Below are 17,053 nucleotides of genomic sequence, written 5' to 3'. Positions count from 1 at the left end.
ACACACACACACACACACACACACACACACACACACACACACACACATATATGAGCTTGAACCAATTGCTCTTTTCTGAGCACATAAAAGATAGGACACATTCTGATCTTTTGCTAGGAGGTCACACAAATCTAGATATCAAGGAACAGGATCCTTTTTTGAGAACCAGAAAGAGACAATGATTTATTCACACAGTTCCACAGTGAACATGGGTGATCAGAGGCAAGGCTGGGAGCTGAACCTAGGTCTCTTAACTGCTACTCTAGGGCTTCTTCCATTATTGCCTTTACAGCCTCACTCCAGCCTCAAAGACAAGACTAGACTAGACTCTGAGATCTTGGCTTTCATATTGGCTTGGGCCTGGGCTCTGTGCTGGGGTGGCCTGTGCTCTGGGCTATGCTGAGGTTGGCCCTACCTCCCCTCAGTTTCTGAGACAAAATAGACCACATCCCCTTTCCTCCCTTCCATTCCTCTCTCCTTTTCTCTTTCCTTCCCCCATAGCACTTACTGGGCATCACCGAGGGCTTAGGGTTGACTGATTCTGTTAGTTCTGGATTGTTTACAGGAAAGACAAGGAAGGCAGCTGCTCTTACCCAAAGAAAAGCTAGGGTTTAAGAGCCTGAGGTGGCAAATGAAAGGAATATTTACAATTTCATTGGCCTTAGAGACTCATTCACCACAAATCCTCATTAGAAAAATCATATAAGTGTCTTTCCAGTCCCTGAGTACCTGTAACAAATTGTCTGAGGGTGTGGGGTGGGACAGGAGGGTAACAAAACAAATATTTTACAGTTTCTGGGTTTTTCAAGGCTTAATCCCCAAAGCTCCTAATTAGAAGAAATCACACAGTTGTCATTCCATTCCCTGAATAGTTCAGATCCCTGTAGGGCAGAAAGTCCTGGCAGAAAACTTCCTGACAATGAGACCTGTATGACAATGGAACCCAACACACAAATCTTTCAGAAGAGGCTTGATGACTACTCCAATTTGCTGGAGACAGGATTCATTCTATGGCTAAAGTTGACCTAAGTGACATCAGAGTTGTTGTGGTTCAAATAACGTCTGAATCTTTGTAAGTGCTTCCTTGGAGCCAGTGAGCTCCCTCGTCACTGGAGGTTTTCAAGCAGTGGAGGGATGATCCCTTTTCTGTTATATTGTAGAGAGAATTCCTAACAAATGACAGGCTTGGCCTAGATATCTCTTAGGTGCATCTTGGCTCTAAAAACCAGCTAGTTACCTCATAAAGTAATGAGTTCCTAATCATTAAGCTCTTCAAGTTAATGCTTGATGAAGACTTACAGGTTTGAGAGCAATGGATCTGGAGTCATGTACCCAGGTTGAAATCCCAGTTCAGCTGTTTGACTTCTCTAGACATGAGTTTCGTCATCTGCAAAGTGAGAATCTTGGACTAGAAGATCTCTAGCCCCATTTGTAGGGCTAAATCAATCTGATGGTCCCATAAATCCTACCAGGAGATACCTGCTCAGGTCTGACTTGGACCACATGCCCTACGGATTCTCTGTCATATCAGAGAATGCAGAAAAGTAAGAGTTTTCAACCAATCCCCTGTTTTGGGGACACCAGCTTCAAGGCTGGGTGTTTCCTTCAATTCTTGCAGACCCCTAACTTCATGGAGATTCTTTAGTGCTGTCTTCTTGTGGCTCAGAACTGGTTTCTATGTCTTGTCACAGAAGCAAGGACCCGTTATTCTTTTAAACCTTAATTCTATATCTAAATAAAGGACTAAAACCAAATAAAGACCAATTACCCCCAGAACCTGATTTGGGGATACAGATATGGCCCCTAAATCTCTGAAGAGGCATGTAAAGGGTAGATTTTGTTCCCACCCTCATTGTAAAAAGGCACATATCCCAGAGAAATGCAGAACTAGGCTGATTACATATGAACATTGTGGGCCTGATCTCCATAGCTTTGCAAGTTGACGGAAGTGGTCAAGATGGAAGGTCATACCAGAATCATTGCCAGATAATGATTTCATAATGAAGTTTTAGAGACTGATAGGATGGCAAACCGTACAAGGCTTGTGAAAGGAAATGTATCATCAGGAAATATGTGTTGAAACTATATGACAGCCTGCTCTGATATTGTTTTTTAATGTCCTTTGCAATTAGAATAAAATAAAATTTGGTTTTGTATTTCATCAAATGTGAATTTAAGTATATATTCAATGGGGCAGCTAGGTGACACAGTGCATAGAGCACTGGCCCTGGAGTGGGGAAGACTTGAGTTCAAAACTGGCCTTAGACACACACTAGCTGTGTGCTCTTGGGCAGTCACTTAACCTCTGTTTGCCTCTGCTTCTTCATCAGTGAAAAAAGGATAATAATAGCACCTGCCCTCCAAGTTTGTTATTATGAAATAATAATTGTAAACTGTTTAGCATGGTACCTGGTATATAGTCAGCACTAAATAAATGTTACCTATATTATTATTTTGTTTATACTTTTCCTGTAATGTCTGAAGTTTTTTTGCAGAGTGTCCAACAGCAAGGAACAGTCATCCTTTTGTAACATGTTACCTATTTCATTATATAATTTTAATCAAATAATTTTCATCATATAATTTTAATATGTTATTATTATTATTATTAATATATTTATTCTTTCCAATGGTGCAAATCATGTCATATTCACACCTTTCTAGACTAGACATTTCTATTAAATTTTTGTTTTTAATTTTTTGGATTACAAGCATTTATTCTCCTGCCCACCTCTCCCCCACTGAACAAAAACAACACAAAACCCTTGCAACAAATATGTAGTCAAGCAAAGCCAATTCCTACATTGACCATGTGCAAAAAAAGAATTAAGTAGTATTCATCATAATCAAGCCACTGGGATTGTGGTTGTTTCCTACATTGATCAGAGTTCTTAAGTCTTTCAGAGTTCTTTGTCCATAAAATGTTGTTGTATAAATTGTTCTCCTGGTTTTGTTCACTTCATTCTCCATCAGTTGATATAAATCTTTCCAGATTACTTTGAAACTATCCCTCTACTTCTTATGGAACATTAGTATGTCATTACATCCTTATTCCATATTTTGTTCAATCTTTCCCCAATTAATGGGCACTCCTTTAATTCTAGTTTGTTGTCACTAAAAGCAGAGCTTCTCTAAATATTTTTGTATATATGGGTCCTTTTCCTCTTTCTTTAATCACTCTCTTTGATATGCAAGACCTGTCTATGACTTGGAGTGAATGTTATCACTGGGTCAAAAGATATGCACAGCTAGGTAACTCTTGGGGCATAGTTCCAATTTGCTTTCCAGGATGACTGGAAAATTCTTGGAGTTGGAATTAGTGGAACTGAAATTAAGGGTTCCATCAATGATTAACTAACAGTTCCGTGAATGTGCCCATTTTCCCTTAGCCTCTCCACAATTTGTCATTTTCCTTTTTTGACAACTTTGCTAATCTGATTGGTGGAATCTCAGAGTTGTTTAATCAGCATTTCTCTAATTATATTGACTTGGAGGGTTCTTCCGTATGGTGCCTGATAGCTTAGATTTTTTTGCTTTGAAGACAGCCTCTTCTCATCCTTTGAACATTTATCAATTGGCAATGACTCATTCAAAATTTGAATTGAGTTCCTTATGTATCTTGGAAAGGAGAACTTTCTCAGAGAAATTTGCTCTTAATATTTTTCCAATCAAACACTTTTTCTTCTAAATTTTAATTATATTGATTTTGTTTTGGAAAAACTTTAATTTTCTGTGATCAAATTTATCCATTTTATCTCTGTTCGTTTCTCTCCCTTGTTTGGTCATGAAGTCTTCCTTTATCCATAAATATGAAAGGAATTTTTTCCTTGATCCTCCAATTGGTTTATAATATGATCTTTTAAATGTAAATCATGTATTAATTTAGAGCTTCTCTTGGCATGTGGTATGAGGTGTTGATCAAAACATTTTCTATCAGATTGCTTTCCAGTTTTGTCAGATAATAAGCCTTTACCCCAATAGCTGAGGTCTTTGGATTTATTGGAATACTAGGTAACTAGCTTCTTTTGCTTCTCTATGCCAAATACCTAATATATTCCATTTATCAACCTATTTTTTAAGCAGTGCCAAATCATTTTTGATGATTTCTGTTTTATAGTTAATATAGTTAAAAGTCTGGTTTTCATTTAAGTAGATGATTTTATTGGCAAATAATTTCTAATAATTTTCTTTGTTTCTTCTTCATGTTTTGTGAATTTACCTTTTCATTTTTATATTAATAATTTGGTTTTAAACTCTCTTAAACAAAGTCATCTAATACCTTATCTACTTTTATTTTAATATAGCTAATAGTATTATTGATTCATTTTTCAATTGTCAATTTTATTACTCTATTCTTTAATTTTCAGGATTTTTATTTTGGTATTTTTTCATTTTAAATAATTTGTTTCTTTAGGGTTTTTTTTTCATTGATGTTTTCTTTCTGTCTTTTACTTTTTCTATTTCATTTTTTTCCAGTTACATGTAAAAATAATTTCTAACTTTTTTTAAATTTTGAGTTCCAAATTCTCTCCCACCATTCCACCCATCTCCTCTTTCAACAAGCAAGCAATTCGATATAGGTTATGTATGTACAATGATGCAAAACATTTCCACATTAGTCATGTTGAAAGAAAACACAGACAAAAAAAAACAAGAAAAATAAAGATTAAAATATATATACTTTGATCTGCATTCATACTCCATTAGGGTTTTTTTTCCTATGGAGGTGGATAGCATTTTTCATCATAAGTCTGTTGAAACAGTCTTGGATCATTATATTGCAGAGAATAGCTAAGTCATTCACAGTTGATCATCATAAAATATTGCTATTGCTATGTACAATGTTCTGCTGGTTCTGTTCACTTCACTTCACATCAGTTCATGTAAGTCTTGATTTTTTTCTGAAATCATCTTGCTTGTCATTTCTTATAGTACAATATTATTCCAGTACAGTCATATACCACAACTTGTTCAGCCATTCCCAAATGATGGGCATCGCCTCAGTTTCCAATTCTTTGCACCATAAAAAGGGCTGCTATCAATATTTTTATACATACACATTCTTTTCCTTTTTTGTCTCATTGAGATATAGATCTGGCGGTTATATTGCTGGGCCAAAGGGTATGCATAGTTCCAAATTGCTCTCCAGAATGGTTGGATCAATTCACAACTCCACCAACAATGCTTTAGTGCCCCTATTTTCCCACATCCCCTCCAGCATTTGTCATTTTTCTTTTCTCTCATATTAGCCTATCTGATAGGTGTGAGGTGATATCTCAGAGTTGCTTTACATTGCATTTCTCTTATGAATACTGATTTGGAGCATTTTTATATGATCATAGATATCTTTGATTTCTTCATCTGAAAACTTCCTGTTCATATCCTTTGATCATTTATCAAATGGGAATGACTTGTATTCTTATAAATTTGATTCAGTTCTTTATATACTTGAGAAATGGGACCTTTATTAGAAAAACTTACCATAAAATCTTTTTCACAGTTATGATTACTGTGTATTTCCCTCCACTCTATTTCCCCCCTGTTTATCCTTCTCTTTCTATCTCCTTTCATCCTGTCCCTCCTCAAAAGTATTTTGTCTCTTACCACCCCCCCCAATCTACCTTCTCTTCTATCTACCTATCTCTTTCTCTTATCCCTTTATTTTCTTACTTTCCTGTAGGATAAGATAGCTTTCTAAACCCTGCTGAGTGTGTATGTTATTCCCTCTTTGAGCCAATCCAGCATTTTCTGTAATCACCATCCATTTTTCCTTCCCTTCTTTCACACCTTTCACGTGAGATAAGTTACCATTTTCGCTCTCCCTTTCCTCTTCTCTCAGTACATCCCTCTTTCTCAACACTTATTTTTATTTTTTTAGATATCATTCCATCATAGTCAATTCACAACCATACCTTCTATGTATACTCCTTCTAACTGCCTTAATAACAATAAAATTCCTATGAATTACAGGTATCATTTTTCCATTTAGGAATGTAAACAGTTCAATTTTATGGAATCCCTTATGATTTCTTGTTTACCTTTTTATGCTTCTCTTGAGTTTGGTATTTGAAAGTCAAATTTTCTATTCAGCTTGGTCTTTTCATCAGAAATGCTTGTAACATACTAATGTTCCATAAGAAGTAGAGGGATAGTTTCAAAGTAATCTGGAAAGATTTATATCAACTGATGGAGAAGGTGTTTATGCCCTTATACTTAGCCAATTTTTGTGAATGTTACATTTCCATAGTTAGGAAACATGCAATATATATATTCTGTTTTGTTCCCATTCAATAATAACCTAAGATCTATCATGTCTCAAAATATGTTCAAGTCCTTAACTTCTTTCTTGTTTATTTTGCCCTCCCTCCCTTGTCATCTCTTTGAGAAGGCAAGCAATTTGATGTTATGCATGTACAGTCATGCAAAATATATTTCCATATTTCTATTGTTTCCATAGCATCCCCTCATATCATGTTGTGAAAGAACTCATTTAGCTTTTCCTTTAATCTATACCATTCACAAAATCACTAACCAATGCTAAATGAGTTACAGGAAAAAATGGTAAAACCTTAATAGTGGGGGCCCTCGAGGTACCTCTTTCAGACCTAGACAAATCCATCAAAAATAAATAAGAAAGAAGTTAAGGACCTGAATAGAATTTAAGATATGATAGATCTTAGGCTATTATTGAATGGGAACAGAAGAGGGTATACATATTGCATATATCCTAGGTGTGGAAATGTAACATAATGATTCAAGACTATTCCATAGGACTCATGATGAAAAATGCTATCCACCTCCAAAGAAAGAACTAATGGAGTCTAAATGCAGATTGAAGCATATTCTCTTAAAATATTTTTTCCTGTTTGTTTTCATCTGCATTTTCTTTCACAACATGATATGGAAACAATAATATAGAAGAATATAATAATATGGAAATATATTTCACATGACTGCACATGCATAACATCAAATTGCTTGCCTTCTCAAAGAGATGATAGAGAGAGAGCAAAATAAATAAGAAAGACGTTAAGGACTTGAATATAATTTGAGACATGATAGATCTTAGGTTATTATTGAATGGGAACAAAATATAGTATATATATTAAATGTTTCCTAACTATGGTAACTTTCACTATAATGTAGTTTCCACATTGATCTCTTTTAATCAAGTCTGTCTTTGCTTTGCTCTTACCTTCTATGAGATTCATGATTGCTACTCCTAGTTTTTTGAGTTTCACTCAAATATAACAGATTTTTCTTTGGTCCATTATTTTTTAAACAAAGTGTGAACCTTTATGTCTCACATGTCTTCTTTGTAACTCCATGTTGTAGAATTCTGCTTTCTAATCCATTCTACCATCCTCTTCCATTTTGTAAGTGAGTCCACCCCATTCATACCCATAAGTTGTGGTATATTGTCTTGTTATTATAATTTTCTTCAATGAAATATCCTTTTGCTTCTAAAATTTGGTTTTAAAATTTTATTTATTTAGCATTTTATTTTCCCCAATTACATGAAAAAAATAATTTTGACACCCAGTTTAAAAATCTTGAGTTCCAAATTCTTCCTCTTCTTCCTCCCTCATTGAAAAGGCAAGCAATTTAATATAGGTTGCACATGTTTGATCATGCAAAACATATTTCTGTATCAGTCATATTTTTTTTAAAAAACAGAGACAAAAATACCAAGAAAATAAAGAAAGTTTAAAAAGTATGCTTCGATCTGTATTCAGACCTCATCAATTCTTTCTCTGGGAATGGATAGTGTTTTTCATCATAAATCCTTCAGAGCTGTCTTGGATCATTGTATTGCTGAGAATAGCTAAGTAATTCAAAGTTGATCATCTTACAATATTGCTGTTACTGTGTACAATGTTCTCCTGTACTAATCATTTTACTCTGCGTCAATTCATATGTCATTCCAGGTGTTTCTGAAACCAGGCTGTAGTCATTTCTTACAGCACAATAATATTTCATCACCACCATATACTGCAACTTCTTCAGCCATTCTCCTGTTGATAGGCATCCCCTCAATTTCCAATTCTTTGCCATCAGAAAAGAGTTACTATAAATATTTTTGTAACTATAGTTCCTTTTCCTTTTTGTTTTTTATCTCTTTTGCCATACAGACCTTATAGTGGTATATAATTTGTTTTTCAACAACTATTTCTTTAGCAATATGTTTAGTCTACAATTGCTGTCTAATTCAGGGGCCCTTATTAAGTATAATTTTTGTACATTTGTTATGGTTACGACTATTCTCTTTCTTATTTTGACCTTCCTCTTAGACCCCTTTCTATCCTTTTCTTGTCCCTGTCCTCTCCTAGTTTCCTTTTGAGTTTAATGTATTTCTACACCAAAATATCATTGTGTGGGGAGGGGGGTGGGAAGAGTAGGGGTTAGGTGTAATTGTGTTTGATATTCCTTTGCTGAGTTCAGATTAAAGTGAGGTTCATGGGATGCCTGTTGCATCCACCATTTCCTTCATGACTATATACTCTTCATATTATACACCTCTATTACATGGCAGCATTTTCCCTTTCTTTCTCCTTTCTTCCCCAGTATTCCTCTGTTCTTCTCATTTTTGTGTCTTATCCTAAGACCATTAAAAGTTACTGACAAATCACTGTTATTTCTACCTTTCTCCATATTCTTTAAAAAATTAGGGTACTGAGAATATATTTGCTTCTCATCCTATTCTTAACATGTAATCAATTCATCTCTTCATATTCCCTTTGAATTCTACAAATATGTGTACCTTTGTATGTTTTTCTTGGAACTTGCATTTCCATTTTCAAATGTGTACTTATTTTTGGCCTTTCATCAAGAATGTTTGGAAATCCTATATTTCATTAAAGTTTAATATCCCCCTGTAAGATTATAATTCTTATTTCTGGATGGGTTATCATTGGGTGTAAGCCCTCTTCTATTACTTTTTTTGGAATATCTTGTTCTAAGCTCTCCTCTTCTTCACAGTGGTGACTGCTAAATCTTATGTGATCCTCCTTATGGCTCTTTGGTATTTGTGCTCCATCTTTGCTACTTGTAGTATTTTCTTTCTTTTACCTTCAAGCCCTGATTTTGGATCTAGTGTTCTAAGCAGTTTTCACTTTGGGGTTTCTTTCTAAAAGTGACTGGTGGATTCTTTCTCTTTATTTTATCCTATGATGCTAAGAGTTCTAGACAGTTTTCATGTGTAATTTCTTGAAGTATAGTATCTAGACTTTTTTGATCATGGTTTTCAGGTAGCCTGATTATTATTATCTCTCCTTGACCTTTTTTATACGTGAGTTGTTGTTGATATAATATTTATTATTTTTTCTACAATTTCAATCTCTTGGTTTTGTTTTACTATCTCTAGTTGTATTGTTCAGTAACTGTTTTCTGCTTGACCCACTTTAATTTTCAGTGCAATCAGTTCTTGTGTGAGGTTTTCTACTGTCTGTTCTAAAGTGTCCATCTTCTTTCTCATTCTGTTTTTCTTGCTTCATTTCTTCCTAGTACTCCTGAAATCCCTATGGCCAGGACATTTTTTTCCTCCAAGGCTTTACATGGACTTGCCATGTCACTATCTTTTTTAGGTTTCTCTCAAACCGAGCTATTTGTTCATGGCATTTGGAGTTTTCCTTGGTTTGCTCATCTCTCTTGCCTCAATACCTAAGGTGCCTGTGCTTGAGTCAATCTCTGCAACTAAATGGTATGAGCAATGGTATGACCCTGAGTATGGTGACCTAAACTAGTCTTCTCCTTCAAGAGACTCCAGGGCTGCTCCAGTGCTGGAGGTTCCCTCTTGACACAGGGATTCTGAGAGATGTCCCCTAGCTGTGAATTCTTTCTGGGATCTTTCCCACTTGCTGTTGGACTCAGAGGATACTCCCATCTGGGTTGAAGAGGAAACAAAGTGTACAACTGGAAAGGTTTAGGTTTCTGAACTTCTAGAAAGGTGAGAAAATGGGGAGACAGGATAAAAGAGAGACTTTTTAGGAGGGTGTATAGATTAAGATTAGGAAGGTGAAGGGAGAAGATAAGGTAGGAACTTTTAGTGGGTAAAATAAGGAATAAGAGGTTAAGGGAAGAAGATAAGGTAACAGGGATAAGGTGAAAAGAGAGGTTGAGAAGGAAAATAATGAGTAAAAATAAGATGGAGGAAAATTCACAAATAATTATAACTTTGAATTGTTAATGGGATGAACTCACCCATAAAACAGAAATGTATAGCAGAATGAATTAAAAATCAGAAGCCAACAATATATTGTTTATGAGAAATACATTTAAGAATGAAAGATACACACGGAGTTAAAATGGAGGGTTGGAGCAGAATTTATTATGCCTCAACTGATGCAAAAAGGGCAGGGGTATCAGTTATGATCTCAGGCAAAGTTATGATTAAATATATTTAATTAAAAGAGATAAACAAGGTAACTACATTTTGATAAAAGATACCATAGACAATGAAGTGATATCAGTACTGAGCCCTTTCTCACATAATGAAGAGACTCTAGGACAGGGACTTCAAGACTTAGATTTTGATTACAGGTCTACCACTTACTATCCGATCTTGACCAGTCTCAATTTCTTCACCTAAAAATGAAGGCACTGGATTAGGTGATACTAAGGGTCTTTCTTGTTCTCACATTCTGTGAATTCCACTAATCCCATTTATACTGTGGTATTATATAATGTAAGTGATATATAAGAGAAACCACAAAAACTGCTTTTAGGATGAGCACCTTTTGAGCTAAAAAAATGTACTCTGAGGCTAGAACCTGGTGTGTCCAGCTTCAAGCATCCTCTTTGGAAAGGGCAGTAATATGGCCTCTTGTAGCTTATAATCTTATAATCCTACGCAAGTAGCTATGATATAGAATCATACATGATAAGTGTATTTAAGAAATGCAAAATAAAGTGTATATGAAGTCCAAAGGGGGAAGGCTATTATCAGTTCAGTGTATTAGGGAAGGCTTTCTTTAGAAGGAGGCACTTAAGTTGGATTTTTAATAATGGGTAGAAACTCAACAAAGAGAGAGACAGAGAGAGAGAGAGAGAGAAGGGAAGGGAAGGGAAGGGAAGGGTAAAATTCTTTCACCCTTAAATTTCCTGAAACATGGGAGAACCCCTCTTAACTCCTCATGAGCTTTCTTCTCCTTTAATATTTTGGTTCTTTTATTTTTTCATTTTCTATAACAAGAACTTTACTCTACCTAATAAACCTACCAAAGATAGGTTATTCAATCATTTTAGCTTTTCTGCCAGGAGGGAGACCATGTTGGATTTGAAGCACAAATAATTATTATTTGTGTGGTAAAAAGGCAAAGTGCATGCACACATGCCACAAAATTCACCATTCTTTGTTTTTTCTGGAAGTAAAGTCTTCAAGCTTTGTGATAGGCTCATAGATTTAGAGCTGGAAGTCTCCTTCTAGATGATCTAGTTCAACCTCTCTCATTTTATAGATGAGGAAATTTAGGCTTAGAGAAGTGAAGTAACTTACTCAAGGTAACACAGAATAAGTGGTGGAGCCAACGTTGCAAATCCATGCTCTCTGACCCCAAATATATGTCTCTTTCCTCTCCTGCCTGCACTTCAGACTTCCTCTCCCATGCCCCAGTTCTTTATTCCGAAGCCTCATTCCAGCCTTGGAATTCATACATTGGAATTATCCTCCACCCCAGCGGCCTCTCCCTCTGATTAAATGACTACCCCCTGAAATCCATTAATAGAAGTTAGTAGCACCCAGGCAAGCCATGTTTTCTTTCCTTTCCAGGCTGCACTCCAGACTTTTCCTACCATGCCCCTCTAGGGGTACCTTTTTCCATCCCCTCCTTTTCAGTTTCCTCTTATGTGTTGTTTTCCTCCTCTAGAATGTAAGCTCCTTGAGGACATGGACTGCTTTTTCTTCTTATGTGTGTATTCCCAGTACTTACCACAGTGCCTGCCATATAGTGAGTGTTTAATAAATTGACTGACTAATACCACACCATGGTCATTCTTTTGTAGTAGTTCTTGTGGCCAACGACTCTAATGAATAGGTGAATCAAAAAAATTTTTTTAAAAAATTGAAAAAAGACTAGGTGAATCAAAACTGTCTAAAAATAAACTGGGCTAAACCAGTAAAGAGGTAGTTTCCTTATCACTGGAAGAGATTATAGGATATAGAGCTGAAAAGAACTTTAGATCTTATCTAGTCCAAACTTCTGATTTTGCAAATGAGGAAATTATAGTTGATAGAGCTTGTAACTTGACCAAGGTCACATAGGTAATAAGTACTAGTGGTGAGATTCAGCTAGACCATGTTATTCAAAATCTAATACTTACAACAACATCACAGTTGCATGTTTAACGTAGAAATTACTCCTATACATCATATATGTAGAAGGTGGACTAGAGGACCACATTAGAATGTGAACTCCTTGAGAATAAAGACAGTCTTACTTTCCTATATGAATGAATAGCACTTAGCACACACAGTGCTTTCCATACAGTAAGCACTTAATAAATGCTTTATTCATTCAATCATTAATTCATTCATCCACAAAGATCTTTTCCTATTCTAAGGTTAAATGATTCTTTTCCTCTAAGGAGAGAAAAGATTAAAGGCAATGAAAATTGTGAAAATAAATTTAAGGACAATATATTATTGTAGCTATCTTACATTTATACCCACATTGGTTTCCCTCTGGAGATAATATCAGCTACTTGACAATAGATAAGAAGAACCCAAGCTTTTTTCAAAATTGAAAGACTTTCTACATGGATTTGGAAACACATTTTACGTGTGTGGCCCAAGGATCAGTATAATTAAGTCCAGGGGGATTCATCATCATAAGGTTGCCCACCAGGTAATAAAGATTTTTTTATCACAGTACCTCATGAAGAACAACTAATATATACAGGAGTTCAGATTAGAGTTGGGGGCAGGGAATTCCCAGTGGCTAAATTCCAGTTTGATTGTCTCTCCTTTCTTGTCAAAGCAGAACCCATATTTCTCCCAAATATTACTCCCCCAAAACCCTTGCCCTCCTCCTACTTCCCTATTTCTGTTAAAGGCATCACCATCCTTCTGGTCAACCTGGTTTACCACCTTAGAGTCATTCTCAACTCTCACCAATCCTTCATGCCTCCATATCTGATCAGTGAACAAGTCTGCTCTAGTTTCCCTCCACAACATTTCTAACATCTATCCCCCCTTCTCTGCTCACACACCCACCACCCCAATTTGGTCACTCACCACCCCTCACCAGACTGTTGTTGGAACCTTCAAATTTGTCCCTGCTACTGCCAGTCTCTCCCCTTCTCTAATATATCCCTCACACAGGTACCAACATAATCTTCCTGAAGTCCATCTCTAACCATGACATTGCTATGTAGAAGAAGCTTCAATGGCTCTCAACTGCCAGTAGGATAAAATGCAGATTCAATTTGATCTTTCCCCAACTTCCTGTCCTAGTGCTTATTTCTCTATATGTACTCTGCTGTTTCTCTACATAAAAGTTTTGGTCATCTGAATTTTAGATCAAACACAAAGAAGCCAAAGGTTAGAGGTAAATACAAATGTAAATTGAGGCAGAATTCCAAGCTTTGGCTTCAATAACAGGAATTCTCCTAACTGCAGACATGGTGTAATTGTGATCGCAGTCCTCACTTTCTGCTTAATATAAACTCCATAAAGCAGCAGAGGAAGAAAAGCATATGGACCTGAGGAGCCATTATATTGGCCCTACCTTTAAAATGAGCTATTATTATTGTAACAAGGAGTAACACACCTAAGTTCTTTGAGGGAAGGGACTAATTTTAGTTTTGTCTTTGTGTTCCCTACAATTGTCATAGGGCCTCTCATATTGTAGGAACTTAATAAATGACTTTTGTTGTATTCCCTGTATTTTTATAGCATTTTCAGATTGCAGAGCATTTGCATATTTGCCAAGTCATTAGAGTCACAGGGGAAAACATAATACGAGAGAAGCAGGAGATGTTACTATCCCCATTTTATAAATAAGGAAATCAAGGATCAGAGATTCTAAGTAACTTATCCAGTTATGTGCAGATTAGATGTGGTGAAACAGGTCTTCTGACTTTAGATATAGAGCTCCACTATAAAACAGCAGATATGTGGATGAAATGAAACTTAGTATGTAAAACTGTCGATGTTTGGGTAGCACCAGGAAATAAAGTCCATGGAACAGGTGATCTATGTCATCTAAGATCAAAAAGAAAAAAGACAACCGGGAGAGTGTGACCCTGGGGAGTCCTGGGCTTTATGTTTGGAAACTGAGATTTATGACTGTTAGACTTTAGGGCACAGTCACTGGTGCCATAATCTCAGTCTTGGCTGTGCCCACTCAGTGACACCCATCTGCTAATGAGTCTTCTCAGAGCATCCTTTATGTCCTTGTTTCTCAGACTATAAATGAAGGGATTCAACATGGGAGTGACCACAGCATACATCACTGAGGCAACTGAGCTCTTCCAGGAAGACTGTGTAACTGAGGAACTCAGATACACTCCAATAAATGTTCCATAGAATAATAAAACAACACAGAGGTGAGACCCACAGGTAGAAAATGCTTTATACTTTCCCCCAGTGGATGGAACCTTCAATATTGAAGAACAGATCTGAGAATAAGAGAAAAAGATCCCTGTGAAGGGAAGAACACCCAGAAATCCAGTTGTTAAATAGACCAAAATGTTATTGATGAGAGTATCTGTACAAGAGAGTTTGAGAATGGGAGTAAGATCACAATAAAAGTGTGGAATTTCACGTTTTGTACAAAACATCAGCCTCATTGCCAAAAGACTATGGAGCACTGCATTCAGAAAACTGATAATCCAGGAAAGTAAAGCCAGTAGGCCACAGAATTGTGGGCTCATGATGGTCACATAACTCAGAGGATGACAAATGGCCACAAAGCGGTCATAGGCCATCACAGTGAGGAGTAAAGTGTCTGAACAAGCAAAAACCATGAAGAAGTACATCTGGGTGAGGCAGCCAGCATAGGAGATGGCCTTACTATGTGTCAGGAGGTTCACCAGCATCTTGGGCATCAAAGTAGTTACCAGACAGAGATCTACCAAGGACAGGTTGGAGAGGAAGAAGTACATGGGGGTGTGGAGGTGGGAGTCAGAGCCAATGGTCAGCATGAGGAGAAGGTTCCCACCCACAGTGACCAAGTACATACTCAGGAACAGCCCAAAGAGGGGCAGCTGATGCTCTGGCTTCTCAGAAAATCCTAGAAGGAGGAATCCAGAGACACATGTTTGGTTGACTGGCCCCATGTAGCTTGTTTTTCTGTGAGAAAAGAAATGGGAGAAATGTATTAAGTGAAAATAGAGATATCCCTGATTTTTTATATAGGCAGGAAAGTCCAGGACTTGGATTCAAAACACCAATATTTGAATTGCAGCCTTTCCACATCCTCCTTATGCAAGTGTGAATGATTCCTTCCCTTCTCTGAGACTGAGTTCCTCATCAATAAAATAAAGACAATGTACTCCATGACCCATGAGATCCCTGCAGGCTCTCTGATTTTATAAAATTCTGCTAACCACATTTAGAATTTCAAGCTTATAATAGAAATAGATGTACATCTGTGTATGTATGTATATGTGTGTTTATGTGTATACATAGTCACACATATGTCTCCAGTAGGTGATATTTATCCCCTTGTGGCCCTGAATGCCCTTTAGCTTATCAATGTCCTTCCTAAACTCTGGTGCCTAGAACTCAACAGAGCACCTGCTCCTGGTGTGATCTGATCCAGACAGACTATCGTTATAATATCACCTGAGGAACAAAGACATAATGAATGCCCTGGGAGCACTCATTAGAGACTCATCTTCTTATTCCTGGAAGCGATGTTCCTCTTCATGCAGCCCAAGATGACTTTTGCTCAAGATTTACGCTTGCCATATCATTTTTCAAATCATATTGAACCCACAGTCCACTAAAATGCAAAAAATCTTTGCATACAAATGACTGATCACGCCTCCCTGATCTCTTACTTGGGAAGTTAATTTTTAGTCCACTTTTAAGACTAAGGTGTTACTTTTCCCAAGTGAATTTCACCCCTTAGATTCAGTGCAATGTCTCCAGTCTATCAAGAACCTTTTACATCTTGTAACTCCAAAATTCAACACACTTATAGTCTATAAATCCCTCATTTGGCTGCAATAATACATCATCTACCATTTCCATCTATCTTTATGTGTGTTCTCAATTAAGTTGTGAGCTCCTGGTCAAGAATTAGTATTAGGTTTCTTTGAATTTCCCCCAAAGCAGTGGTTCCCAATCTGTAACCTGTCTTCTTCTAGGAAGATATGCAGTTCTTTCAGGGGCTCTTCAGATCCATACGTGCACCAAGGATGGTTACTTATATCTTACTTTAGCTCTAACAAAATATGGGGGTTGACTCAAGATAATAAACAAACACACCTTTGTAGGCTTACTGAGTGAATAAATATTATGCATTTTTCAAACATTCTTAGATACTTTGTGAGTAATAAAATTCAAAATTACTTAAAAGCATAACTCAGTTCGTTGTGCCTGTTTGCCATTATACATTTCCTCAATTATTCATAGTATAACTACTAAAATATAGGACTTTTGTAAAAATTTTCTTAAACTTAAAAGAGACTTCATACTCAGATCAAGAAATTACTGTCTCATAACATGTAACACAGTGCCTTACACATAGCTGGAATGCAAACAAATACACATCAGTTGACTGAATAACACCATTTTTTTTTTTTTTGGCAAAGCAATCAGAGTTAAGTGACTTGCCCGGGATCATACAGCTAGTAAGTGTCCCATGTCTGAGGCCAGATTTGAACTCAGGTCCTCCTGACTCCATGGCCAGTTCTCTATCCACTGGGCCACCTAGTTGCTCCAACACCATATATTTATTGATCTTCTACTAGGTGTTTGATACTGTACTATGGAGACAGAGTGACAACAGTACTCCAGTGTCCTTAGCATGAGTTGCCCTATGGTAAAAGAATAGACCTTTCACTTTTTTTAGTTAAGGACTGGACACTAAAGAGTTAATGTATTCTT

The 17,053-nt window shown here is 36.5% G+C and overlaps 2 protein-coding genes across 2 annotated transcripts in view; one reads left to right on the top strand and one right to left on the bottom strand.

The window, feature by feature from the left end:
* LOC114035096 (olfactory receptor 7D4-like) overlaps positions 1–17,053 on the top strand; it is a 62,624-nt gene that overhangs the window by 22,976 nt on the left and 22,595 nt on the right. The window lies entirely within an intron of this gene.
* The window catches only part of LOC114035093 (olfactory receptor 7D4-like), a 57,689-nt gene continuing 54,958 nt past the window's right edge, over positions 14,323–17,053 (bottom strand). Inside the window, exon 3 of the mRNA XM_027851063.1 lies at positions 14,323–15,289. Coding sequence (XP_027706864.1) covers positions 14,323–15,276 — 954 coding nt within the window. The 5' untranslated portion in view covers positions 15,277–15,289. The remainder of the gene's footprint in view (positions 15,290–17,053) is intronic.

Source organism: Vombatus ursinus, unplaced genomic scaffold (assembly GCF_900497805.2).
Source record: "Vombatus ursinus unplaced genomic scaffold, bare-nosed wombat genome assembly UNPS02009173.1, whole genome shotgun sequence".
Classification (NCBI taxonomy): domain Eukaryota; kingdom Metazoa; phylum Chordata; class Mammalia; order Diprotodontia; family Vombatidae; genus Vombatus; species Vombatus ursinus.
The sequence above is the reverse complement of the archived record's forward strand: the minus strand, read 5'-3'. Positions and strand labels throughout refer to the sequence as shown.